This window comes from Scomber scombrus, chromosome 8 (genome assembly GCF_963691925.1).
Source record: "Scomber scombrus chromosome 8, fScoSco1.1, whole genome shotgun sequence".
Classification (NCBI taxonomy): Eukaryota; Metazoa; Chordata; class Actinopteri; order Scombriformes; family Scombridae; genus Scomber; species Scomber scombrus.
Genome location: NC_084977.1, coordinates 30982591 through 30996006, shown reverse-complemented (window position 1 = coordinate 30996006; position 13416 = coordinate 30982591). Strand labels below are relative to the sequence as shown.

The 13416-nt window shown below is 36.5% G+C and overlaps 3 protein-coding genes across 3 annotated transcripts in view; all 3 read left to right on the top strand.

Annotated features, from left to right (window-relative positions):
* LOC133984407 (uncharacterized) overlaps nucleotides 1-11360 on the top strand; it is a 75954-nt gene extending 64594 nt beyond the window's left edge. The window contains exon 6 of the mRNA XM_062423716.1: nucleotides 11222-11360. The gene's annotated coding sequence lies outside the window, so the exon portion shown is untranslated. The remainder of the gene's footprint in view (nucleotides 1-11221) is intronic.
* Nucleotides 2557-4108, top strand: LOC133985280 (interferon-induced protein with tetratricopeptide repeats 1-like). The gene is made up of 2 exons (XM_062424875.1): nucleotides 2557-2561; nucleotides 2803-4108. Exons 1-2 carry the CDS (start codon nucleotides 2557-2559, stop codon nucleotides 4106-4108), a joined length of 1311 nt encoding a protein of 436 aa, XP_062280859.1.
* Nucleotides 6067-11228, top strand: LOC133985279 (uncharacterized). Its single transcript, XM_062424874.1, has 5 exons — nucleotides 6067-6307; nucleotides 9004-9066; nucleotides 10423-10587; nucleotides 10730-10852; nucleotides 10967-11228. The coding sequence occupies exons 1-5, from the start codon at nucleotides 6067-6069 to the stop codon at nucleotides 11176-11178; spliced, it is 804 nt and encodes a 267-aa protein (XP_062280858.1). The 3' UTR covers nucleotides 11179-11228.
* Nucleotides 11361-13416: the final 2056 nt, after the last annotated feature.

The following is a 13416-nucleotide window of genomic DNA, read 5'->3' as shown; positions in this document are numbered from 1 at the left end:
GTCTGACACTTATGAAAAGATATAAAGAAGTATATCAACAATGCATATCATATTAATTGTAACAAGTAGTAGGGTTGTTTATAATTAAATTACAGGCATATCCTTATTTAGAATTAAATGTACCCATCTGAATAATTACTTGCAGTGCAGATGAAATGAGTATCTAATTAGTGAAGACTACTTCTGTGATGAGTAACTTCATGAAAACTCCTAAATAATGAGGCTTATGTTTTACCACGAGTTGGCTACCATGATGTGGACTTTACAACGCAGCTCTGAGACACTGTAAGGTCAGATGATGTCTGTCTCACCACTGAGGTTAACTCTGACTTTGCCATTGCAGCCGATGTGGATGTTAGAGCACAGTCCACTTCCTCTTCTGGTTTGGACTCATACCGCTCTGCCAAACTCACTCAGCTCTTTAGCAGTCAGCTCCCCCTGCTGTCCATAATGTGCCTCTGCACCCCAGCTGTTTCAACCCCTCCCTTCAGCCTTTGGGCCATGCCTCCTTATTTACATACAGCTTGAAAAGCCAAAAGATCAAATTTAGATTACTATTACTATACTATTAAATAAGTTTTGCTGCAAACATCAAACTACAGCTATGGAAGACAAATGCCAATTATAATGGACAGGTTCTCAATCTTTGAGTCCATTTTTTTTCAAATGTGATTTCTGTGTTACAGTGTTCAGACTGTTTCACTTCACAGGAAATGTGAATGTGAATTTCCAGAACATAACCATCAGTACATGTTTGCAATCCTCCCTTTACACTGAAGGAAAGCACGCACTTCCATACTATGCTGGTTTTGTAACTATGGTTGCATCTGTTCAAAGACACAAAATCACATTCACATGTAGTATCAGACTAATGTTGGTCACAGTGAAGAACAGTAAGTCACTTTGTGTCGTGTACAGTTTCTGTCATGTCTCCTGTTCGGTTTCACCTGCAGAGTTTCACCTGTGATGATTCATCTTCTACTGTGTGTAACAAGATAGTGTGGTGTGTGGGAGTGCAGGATTAATAGCTGTGAGTCACCAGTGTGTCAATAGAGGTAAATATTGTGTTATCTGATGACATCACCTGAGGGAAGCTTGATATGTAGTATCGAGGAAGAATGACAAAGATTTCCACAATGAATTTCCTGAAAAGCAAAACTAGGTCAGAAGAGTTCATAATCAATTTTTGTTTGTTTGTTTTAAAGATATATCCCCTTATAATCTTAAAAAAATAAATTTACTTGAGTACTTCAGTACAATTTTGAGGAAATATTTCACTTACCATTTACTAGCTACTTTTTTGATCAATATGAAATATCCATTATTATAGATTTACGCAACAACATAGCTCATTAAAATATCCTTCACTTCAACAACATTAAAATGCTGTTTACATGTGCACATCAATGAATCAGTATTAATATTATAATAGTACTGTATTATATGATAAATATATCGGTTTAAATTGAGACAATTTCCATAATGATTACTTTTGATACCTTAAATTAATTTTGCATACATTGCAAATTTTGTACTTTTGCTTACATGGATTTTTTTATGGAACACTTTTATTTATAATTTCTTTCATTATGCTATTGTTACCTTTACTTAAATACTTACATGCCATTTTAAGTGTAATGCTGGAGTCCACAAAGAGGACAGTAGGGGAATGTAGCATTACATAAGTACAGTTTCTTCCCATTTTAAGGTGGTTGTACTAACCCTAAACCTAACCAACCAGGCAAATCTGAAAACTGTCCAAATGTCACAGATCTACTGCATATCATTTGGACATACATCATTTGATTTGATTGATTTGATTTAGCTGAAGTACAATATCAAATAACTTTGTGTTAAAATGTAGTTTTAAGACTTTCATTTGTTTAAATTTCTATTGTGTTTTTTTACAGTAAAGTTCTGTTTTATTAAATTGCACAGAAAGCCTAAAAGTCAATCATAGCATTATTTCCATTGTCAATAGACCTCACACATTTTTTTAAACTATTTGAATGATTTTTCGGAGAATAGAAAATAGTGAGAATTAGTGAGAAATGATTCACCGAAGACCAAGTGAACATATTCAAACTGTTGATCAATAATCAAAATTGTTTTCAATTGTTTTTTTCTGCCATTGAACTAATCAATTGATCACTTCAGCTATTGTACAAGTCAAAAAACATCATGAGACTTTCATGTATCTGATAATGATATGAAATGAACTGGTATAAAAACTTGGAGGGGACAAAGGTTCTATTTTATTTCTTTACCTTTCTCTGACACACCTGCCACATCTTCAGAGATTTCTTTCAAAAACATTTCTTGGAAAATGGAAGTCATCATTTGAGCTCCATGGTGAGATGTTGATGTTCTATTGTGTGCACACATGTGGCCGTAGGTTTCTATTACTGGGAAAGTCCAAAGTCAGTCCTCCACATGGCCTCATTTACAGCACCATATATTAATTATTGATTTAATGATGCTACACCCAAAGCACAAGTGTTTATAAAGAGCAAAACCTTCATTAGAGAACAACTGAGTCAAGGTAACAGCTACATGATGAGGTGAGTTGCTACATTTCACATTTATAGTCGACACTCTTAATATGTTAATTATATAATATGTACAGACAGTTGTTTTATTATCAGCTCTCCATTCCCTCTTTTTTGTTCCATTTGCTCCTTCATTTGCTTCTATTTCTTCATTTCTCCACTTTCTTTATTTTCTCCCCTCTCCATACTCACTGATCATATTACCATACTGCATATGTGTTTTGTGATATAAGTGATATTTCTTCTCCATTAGTGCTGCTAAAAGTCAGACAACACTGAAAGCCAATCTTGGGGCCCTGCAGTGCCACTTCACCTGGGACCTGGACCCCAGCAGGTCCGAACTATTCCGTTTCAGGGACATGCTGGAGGACATTGTTACTGAGGAGGGAAACAGCTGGTTGGGTCACATTTACAACCTGCAGGGGTACATTCACTACCGGCTGGGCTTCACTGAAGATGCCAGGTGTTTCTTCAGCAAGGCTGCAGAGGCTTTTCGCCAGATGAGAAGATCAGATGAAGGTCCCTGGTTGGTGGTGAACTACGGGAACCTGGCTTGGTGGCACCACCAGCTGGGAGAACAAGCAGAGAGTCAAACTTACCTGTCAAAGGTCGACACCCTGCTGAAACAATACCCATCTCCATCAGAGGAAGAGCTCCATCCAGAGATCTACGCTGAAAAAGCCTGGACCCTGATGAAGTTTGGCAAAGACAAAACACAGATGGCTGTAGATTACTTTCAGAGAGCCATCAGGATGCAGCCAGACATGGTGGAGTGGCACACCAGTTATGTCATAATTTTAGAAAATATTTATGGGCACGGTGACAGACTACTGGAGGAAAACATCCTGGAGAAAATGAAAATCGCCAAAGAAAATGACCCGGACAACTTGTATCTTGCTGCTCTGTACCTAAAGGCATGTGCAAAGACAGGAAGAAAAATTGAAGATGAAGCACGTGAGTTGGCTGAAAAGGTTTTGAGAAAGCCTCTAGGCAGATACAGTGGTATAAGACCATTATTAACACTGTACAGAATCTATGTATCTGAGGATGAGGCTGTTGATTTGGCAGAGGAGGCTCTGGAAAGACAACCAGATGAACGTCATCTAAAGTGGTGTGCTGCAACCTGCTACAAATGGAGGATTTATTCACACAAGAAAAATCCCCTGGAGCCAAGAAGGATAGACAGAGCAATCAGTCTCCATAAAGAAGTGATCTCTCTTTACCCTGATTCTTCACCTAAAGAAAAAATAGCTCTCGCAAACATACATACAAAGTTGAATCATGGCCAAGCTAAAGCTGACCAGATTTACCAGGATCTGCTAGAAAGTGATCTGGAACCTGCAGACAGACAGATGCTTTACAACTGCTATGCCAAGCATTTGCAGTTTAATCGAAAGGATAGCTACAAGTCAATAAAATATCACATGAAGGCAGCAGAGATACCCCAACAAGCTGCCTTCCGTAAGGCCAGCATCATTGCTCTGGAGAGGATTCAAGAAAGAAGAAGACATCCCATGTGTGGAGAAATTGAAAAGTTTCTTGCTAATCTGTCAGACTAAGAGACAATAATAAAGAGGAAACATTGCACTTCAACTGAGCAGAAAAATGTTGATAATCATGTCCTGAAAAAATCTGTACTCATTAATCTGCATGAATCTAGATGTGGAAAAGGTGTGGAGCATTTGTGGTGTTTAAACTGTTTTTACTTCCCTTTACAATGATCATTTTTCAAAAACACAATGATATTTTAGAGTATACTATGAAACATTTCGATCTGTTGTTCATCAGCTTCGTCCCGAACTTCAAAAACCTAATAATCTTGCACTAATAAGCATGTGAATGTTGATTTTATTGATATATTTTGCTTCTAATGACATATAACTTTCTTCTAAGGGAGCTTTATTGACGCCTGTGTATTTCTTGTTCGTGTCCTTCTGTTTAAATATTGTGCAATTAAATAAACAAACAAACCAAGACGTGTATTTGTCAACATTTGAATAATGATGTGAGTAGGAACCACATAATTCAGTCTGACGATCAGGTTATTCAGACATCTTAAATCACTTTGAATGTTCAGGCAAACACACATAAGCAAAGCACATGGTGGTGTCAGCAAGTAAACTTAACTTCAGGCTGAAATTTGGTCATATCAGATTTTCACTACAAGATTATCATTGCCAAAAATAATTCATGATAACATTATAATCATCATATGTATAGAAAAAATATATACGTTTAAAAAAAAGTAGTAGTTGTAAAATTAAAAGTTGAGAAGCGGTCCAACTTAAAGATCTTTCTTATAAGTTTAATTATGGCCTGATTATTCCCAGTGTAATTGCTATAGTTCATAACTTTCTGACTATAATGATATAATCATAATAATAATGAACTCTTTATTGTTATCTCATTTAATTTTCCATTTGCGCTTTTATTTTAATGATGACCCAAAAATAACTCCAACCCTAACCCTCCATAGAATTCTTCCATGTTTTAGATTCATATGGACTACATTTTGCACAGATTTCCTGATTCCCAATGTCTTTTACAAACTTTTCCAGACCACTGTCAATTATATGTATGAGTTATGTTTTTGATGGCTGTCTGGAAGCTTTTAATACAGTTAATTGCTGCCATCTGCTGGTCAGTTGTTGGAACTTCATTTATTTGAGTGGATTAAATCTGAGTCCATGATGAAGCAGCCTGACTTCAAGTGGTTTAACTGCTTTCATGATTGTTATGTTGTTCCATTAAGTTCATATTCTAATTAATCTGTTAAAGCTGAAGCAAGGCATTGAAACGTCTTGCAACAATACCTTTGCCTTTTAAGATTGATACTATAGTAATCTGCTTTGAGGTTAATATCACTTGTCTCTTACACCTCTGAAAACTGAGCATCACTTATAGGTGTAGTCAAGATGTTTTCTTTATTGCTTTATTGTGACTGACACACCCTGAAGTGTACGTCTTCATCCTTTCAGCAAGGTCAGAGGTTAAAACCCCTTTTTTTGGGGAGTTATACTGTTCTTTAGGACTTTAAATCTGTGACATTTATAAAATAAATGCTAGGTGTTGTGTTTCTCTGTGTTTTTATCCAATCACTCACAGTGAATGAACTAATATGTTTCTTGCAGTAATCATTCTTCCTGTTCTGGCCATTAGAAGACTGTTTCATAATGCACTTACAATTTAAGTAATTAGTGACAAAATCCACAGTCCTCATAAAAATGTATTTAAAAATACAAAATGTGAGGGTTATACAAAGCTTGAGCTGTCCAAATGAGTCAAATCAAGTCAATATCTTAGGGTTAGGGTTAGGGTTGATTTAGTGTTCTTAGTGACAAATCCCCTATTTTTGTTACAGTTCACTGCAGATGAACAGGAAAACACTGTCAAGACACAAAAAGGGATTTCTTTTCTTTTCTTTAATGACTAACTGTGGAAGATATACTAGGTCAAATGAAGTCATGTAAATTTTATTTGTATAGCCCAACATCAAACATCACAAATTTGCATCAGGATGCTTTACAGTCTGTGCAGCAATATAACCTCTTGTAGCGGACACAGCATCAGTACGGCTCAGGAGTGGATAAACCCGGTTGAGGAGCAGCGAACGCACCCGTTTACAGCTTTGATCCACAAAAAATCCGAGAGCAGGGCAGAGATCCGCGAGTACAAGCTCCCTGAGTGCGAGAGGAAGAACTCGAGTGTGAGCGCGGGAAATCTGCGCAAGCAGCGTTGTAACCAAGTGCGAGGACACAGTGCGAGCATGCACAGTAGTGATGGATTTCATGATTCGTTGTCGAGATTCAGTTCCCGTCGGTCAGTTCAGCTGGAAGAATCGGTTCATATAGTTCGTTCATTAGTTCGTTCAGTCGTGTTTCCGGTACAACGTTGATTAGGTGAATCATAATGCTGCACGGTTCTCAGCTCCTCGTTCTCAAACGATCGTGCTAACGGTTAACACAACACAGTAGTTCAAAGTAAATACATAGCTGCAACTTCATGATTATGTACAATACAACAGTGGCTAATGTGTTTACACCTTCACATTAAATGTACATGTATTGAAGGTAAATAGAGAGTAGACTCCGGCTAAATCAGCTAATTTATTGTCTTCATTTTTTGTTCACTTTTTGCAAGGGCTACTAAATAAAGAAATAAAGACCCAATATGCTGACAAACATGTTTAAAAGCTTGGCAGATATATTGTAACGAACTGGGCCACGTTACTGTTATGTGTGTTATTAAAAAAGAGAGATTATGCCCAGATACTTAAGTCTGTTCATATCTCTCCTGTCGGTCTCGTTCAGTCAGTCGCTCCGTTCAATCATCTCAGTCGGTCTCGTTCAGTCAGTGATTCGCTCTCAAGATGCGTTCAAAGACACTCAGGAAAGCTAGCATTTAGCTTAACATTCGCTAACACCCCGAAATAGGGTGCTTCAACAGAACAGTATCCTTCCTGAGTGTCTGTGAACGCGACTTGAGAGCGAGTGACTCAACAGACAACCTACGATTGGCTGGCTCTCTCAGTCCCTCTTCACCACTCTGATAACTTAACAGTGAACATAGCGAACGAAAGAACGAGAGAGAAGTGAAACGGGGAATCAGGTCAGTTCGTTCGTTTTAAAGAGTCGTTCGTTTGAACTGATTCATTCTCGAACGGGCCACCTCTAATGCACAGAGCAAATTTGAGCGCGAGAGCACAGTTTTGAGAGAAAATATCACAAAATCTGAGCATGAAATCAATAAATACTGCTCTCAAATCCATTTAATATGCTCTTGAATTAAGATAGGGAATAAACTCCACATTGAAGAAGGCTCTAAACTAGTGAATGAGACTATAAACACATTTTGAAAACGTTAACTGAGGTTAGAAATCAAGTGAGAAGTTGGTACATTCTCCATTGACTTGTATAGAGACGGAAGTCCTTTTGACACCAAAATGGTCGCCCCCTGGTGGCCTTTTAAGAGAATGCAGTTTTAAGTAACTTCCGCGTTGGCCTCATTTCAGAGGACCGGAACTCCCCGCCTGTTAAAAACAGACAAAAGAAAGGAAATAATAATAATAAAAGAATAAGTAAAATTAATTTAAAAAAATAAAACCTTTTACAGAATGGTAATAGTTTTGAAATGGGATATAAGACATAAAATGAAACATTGACTCTACAAAGGAAATATGGACAGACAAGATTTTATGAAATATATGAAGGTGATAAAAGTAAAAATGTTATATGATGTGCATAAATAATTAAATTAAGCCTATGTAACAGTGGATGTTGAATGCAATAAACTGTTTTATGCTTATTGAATGGAAAAATAAGTAAGTACATGTGTGTTTCAGTAGTGTGTTTGAGAGTGTTTCAGTAGTGTATGTGAAAGCATTTCACTTGTATGTGTGTGTGAATTTTAGTCCTGTCTCCAATTGATAGTGTGAGTATTGACATAAGGAGACACAGTATTTAAAATGTTAAACTATTAATAGCATAATAACAATACTTTGATCAAAGTAAACACCTGAATTCAAAATTTCACTTAAAATTAAGTATTATTTAAAAAAAGTATTATTAACACAATGGACTTACATTTACTTAATTTACAATTGCAGCTGCAGGGTATTATAGGTTACATCTAACTGTGGTGCATACAAACCATAGCTTAATGAGAGTTAAACAAGATACAAATCTCTCTCTCTCTCTCTCTCTCTCTCTCTCTCTCTCTCTCTCTCTCTCTCTCTCTCTCTCTCTCTCTCTCTCTCTCTCTCTCTCTCTCTCTCTATCTCTCTCTCTCTCTCTCTGGGTCTTTTTCCAGTTAAAAGAAAGTGACACACCTCTGGTAGAGTTATAAGTGTTGCTGCCGGCTGACAAACTGGGTGTGTTGAGTTTTTACTAGGTGAGTTAATGAATTAAAATTATTCTGAAACTTTATTCATATGATGCTCAAAGCCGATATACATTTTCATGAATTGAAGGAAATTATGTTTTTTATACTATTTATGATAGTTATAATAATATAATTGTCATAGACTCGTGGTTTTTGGATACTTTGTGTTTTCTGTTCTCTTGGTTCCCTGTACATCTGTTGTCCAGTCCTTTTGATTATTTGGTTTTGTTTATTCATATTATATATTATATAATTATTGTTGTTGGTTTGAATTACTGTCACCTCATTCTCTTATTAGTTCTGTCAATATTTAAATCCTGGTTTACAGTATAATTGTTAATTACAGAGATATAATTACCAATTATATGTAGAGATCCAAACATTACTTCAGATGAAAAAGTTGAGAAAAAGTAATTGATGGTTTGTTAAACGGTGTATTGCAGTTTTTAACAGCGAGACATTTAATGACTTTTGTAAGAAGAGGAGTACAGTTCCTTCAGTATGCAAACATCTACCATCACTTCCTCTTTTTAAACACAGGTTCATTGTGTAAAGTGTTTCCTTTAATCTGCAGATTTCCTCATCATGATGAAGCTGATCCTGTCTCTCACTCTCATCTGGACTCTCTCCAGCACAGGTAACCTCACTCACTCTTAAAAAATCATTTCTGCAGGTACTTGTCATGTCAGCTAGTTCATCATTCTCCTCACTTTTTACCCCTGCTGTTTGTCTGCCAGCTGCTGACTTTTGTTCAAATTCAGATTCATCACCATCATTTAATTTGTTTGTTATATCATCTGTACAGCAAGAAAATAAATCTCCAAGCTAACATAACACCAAGAAGAATAATTTGTATCAATATAATGAAGAAACATCTTTTATGGGGACAATTTATTTGATTTATTTTGTCTTAAAAACCGTTCTGTTATTGTGTGATGTAATTTGTGGTTGTCTCTCATCAGATTAACTTTGCATACTGTATCTGTGTTTATATGACAAACATGATTCATGCTGATTGTTTAACTCATCCTGATTTATTTCATAACTTGCAGCTGAAGCTCTTCAGTGTTGGCATGGTACAGGAGATACAAAGGTGTTACATCCATGTGACTCTACTAAGTGGTGTGCAACTATTGCCAAACAAGGTATCTGTAAAAAGTGTGAAAATTAGGGATGCACCGAAATGAAAATTCTTGGCCGAAACCGAAAACCGAAAATGAGGAAACCAAGGCCGAAAACCGAAAACCGAAACACCGAAAGAAATTATTATGCCAATTATTAGTACCATTACATTTATGGCTATGACTGTGTACTAACCTCACTAAAATCAAGGCATTGCAATTCAAAGAATAAATCAATTACAAAAGTATGAAAATATTTTTTTAGCAATGACATTACAACAATGCACAATATAAAATTAAGTTAAAAATAACACTTAGTGTTACACTTGGTGGAGGGTTTCGATCGGAATCGGTCTAATAAGCAGAAACACAGAGCTATAAGCACGCTTTACTCTCACACGCGCTGCATTTATAGTCACACAAACACACACACCTGTGCTGTGCGCTTCTCCGTCTCCAAGCGGGTTCTCCGCATCCATCGCGGCCCGGATCATTTCTCGTGCGCGCTGCTTTAATCCCACATCCAGGTAATGATCTTTATAGCGCGGATCAAGTACAGTCGCGATGAAGTGCAGAGGATCCAAATAGATCTCAGTGAAACGTGTGCTGGCAGACTCAAAGAGTGTACTACACTTTAGTGCTGCAATTAAAGGAATAACGTCTGTTACAGATGCATCAGAGGAGCTGATCTCTTTAGTCAGCTGTTTCGGCCGTGTTGTTTCGGTGATAAAAGTATTTCGAAAATTTTCGGTGGCCTAATATTCGGTGCATCCCTAGTGAAAATAAATGTGATTGTTCCGTAATGTCATTAATTTATTCAATTCTAAATGGGATTATGTGTTACAGTGTTTGGTCTGTTTTTCACTTAACAGTAACTGTGCATGGGCATCTCCATCAGACCACCGGCAGGTCCTGTGTGACCCCCCCTCCTAACATTCAAGGAAAGCATACATTTTCATACGATCTTGGTTTTGAAACTATGGTGGCATCTCTTCATATGTGTAACACAGATGGCTGCAACAATCATACCATACCTTGTAAGTAAAGAGAAAGGTTTCCCTTTTTAAATACACTAAATCACATTCACATGTAGTATCAGTCTCATGTTGGTCACAGTGAAGAACAATAAGTCCCTTTGTGTCTTGTACAGTTTCTTTCATGTCTCCTGTTCTGTTTCAGATCCTGATGTTCAGAAGAAAAACAACCTGCAGTGTTTTATCTGTGATGATCGATCTTCTGCTGAGTGTAAGAAGAAGACACTACAGTGTGAAGGAAACGAGGATCGCTGCTTTAGTGGGACTGGTGAGCCGTCATGATCATTTTATGTCTCAAAACACATTATTGCTGCCTTTAAAGTGTCAATTTCCTGTTGATTAAACCTTTTTGAAACTTAAAAAAGTATTTTGTCATCCACAGTGGAATTTAACGACGGTGAAAAAGTTCATACCTTTGGATGTGTCTCTGGATATCTTTGTGAACATTTTTCTGACTTGAAGCTCCTGCCTGATAATAGCAAGTTTATTCATCCACCAAAATGTTGTAAAGGCAGCTTCTGTAACTCAGCCTGGTCTGTCAAACTGAATGTGATGACTCTGCTGTTTGGACTCACTACCCTTATCTTCTATTAGAACAAAGAGAAACTAACAGAATAGCCCAACTGTAGTGTGTGTGAATAAGCCAAATACATCTATTATCTTCTCAGTCATTTACACAGTGAGATGTCTTCAACAGTTTGAATGTTTTAACTTGGTAAATAATTATTTTAACCATAACTGCAGCATCCCAGTAAAATAAAGTTAGCTCATGATAATATGTCCAGTTCCTCTTCTAGTTTGGACTCATACCGCTCTGCCAAACTCACTCTGCTCTTTAGCAGTCAGCTCCCCCTGCTGTCCATAATGTGCCTCTGCACCCCAGCTGTTTCAAACCCTCCCTGCAGCCTTTGGGGCCATGCCTCCTTATTTACATACAGCTTGAAAAGCAATATAGAAAATGGAAAAGGTACAATTTTAAATGCAACATGTCAAATATTTAATAGTAATGTGCATATCTTAATTCAACTCTTAATTTAAGTATTTCCATTTTTTTCCCCCATTTTCCATTTTGATTTTCATATTTGATGTTACCCTTTTTGTTTTTGGTCATTTTCAATGTTATCATCACAATTTAAGTTTTCAGTTTAAGCATTTCCATTAATACATTTAACTAAATTTAACTTTTAAATATGATTTTTTAATTTTCCTTTTTATTTTTAAGTTGAATTATGTCCTGGTTATTCTGAGCATAATTACTATACTTCTAATTATTATTACTATAATGATATAATCATAGTGACTGTAATCATTGACTTTTTAATGTTATCTCATTACATTTTCTATTTGGGCTTTTTTTTTAAATTAAGATCAAAAATCTCTTCCATAGAATTCCTCCATATTTTGGATTTATATGGACCCCACACTTCCCCGTCACATCCGGTATTTGGTACTTTCCCTTTCCGGGGGATCGTGCCATTTGTAAATTTGTTTTGGGACTTGTAATATAATTTAGTTTTATGATATGTGAAAATGTTGTCCAAAATGTAACGCCTCCCTTTTGTTCCCCATTACACACATTTTAATTAAAGGTCTAGTGTGTATAATTTAGTGGTATCTAGCAGAACAGACTTGTCATGAATGCAATATAATAATATTCATAAATATGTTTTAATTAGTTTATAATCACCTGAAAACTAGATTTGTTAGAATGAGCCCTTTATATCTACATAGAGAGTGGCTCGTTTTCAATGGAGGCTGCCAAGTTGGACCACCACGTTTCTACAGTAGCCCAGAATGGACAAACCAATCACTGACTCTAGAGATGCCTTTCACATTTTTAATGAGATTCTGGGCCACCATAAGTTCTCCTACATGCTTGAAAGGGAGGAGCACTCATTTATTTGCATTCTGTGATCTTACCACTAGATGGTGCTAAATCCTACACAATGGTTTTAATGCTTTATCCATTCAAGTGGATTGTTCTCATTTATTGATTATGTATTTTTCTTTGTTGTTTATGTATTCTACTGGTGTTTTATATATGTGACATCTTTAAAAATAATAAAAATAACAAATTGAAAGCAATAAATACACCGACCATCTATTCAAAGCAAAGTTTTTTTTAAATTAATACAACATTTTATTCCAGGTAGAGCACAGTGCTCAGGTCCCGGTGGTAAATTAAAAATATATAAATAAATATGTTTAGCCTACTAAAAAAAACATATAAATATGTATATAAACATAAAAGAATCACTAAAAACTAAACAGCAACTATAGTGCAACAGCATCAAGTGCAACCTCATAAAGTGCCATAAAGTGAATGGACAGTAAACCATTCAGCAATCAAGGGCGCAGCATTGTTGAGCTGTTTAGCATCCGGGAAGAAGCTGTTTTTCATTCTGGTGGTTCTTGATCGGATGCCGCAGCCTCCTGCCTCGGGGGAGGGGGCAAAACAGTCCATGTGCGGGGTGGGTGGGGTCTCGCATAATGCAGTTAGTTCTGTCAGTGCATTGGCTGAAAAGCTGCATCCGGCCTTATATTTATATGATTTATCTCTTTGAAAACACACACTGTAATTGTATGCAAAGAACACCTTTTGCACTGCACATCCCTCTGTTATTCTGATCCCTCTCACAGCTCAAAATTCCCTTGCTGTCATACCTGGGGCATCAATTAAGCTACATATTCTTGAAAATATAAAATTAAATGAGTGACTTCCCATTTCACAGTCACAGAATATAAAATGCCTTTTTTTAACAATCATAATTGCGTTTGGATTTAGATAGTTCCAATTAATATTTGCATGTGAGACAGTAAAGGTCCTGCTTA

Bases quoted from the DNA above. Each gene is read 5' to 3' on its own strand.
- LOC133985279 (XM_062424874.1), top strand. From the start codon at position 6,067: ATGCTTTACAGTCTGTGCAGCAATATAACCTCTTGTAGCGGACACAGC. The intron at 9,067-10,422 runs GTAACCTCACTC...TTCACTTAACAG, and splicing joins CTGGACTCTCTCCAGCACAG to TAACTGTGCATGGGCATCTC. The intron at 10,853-10,966 runs GTGAGCCGTCAT...TGTCATCCACAG, and splicing joins TCGCTGCTTTAGTGGGACTG to TGGAATTTAACGACGGTGAA.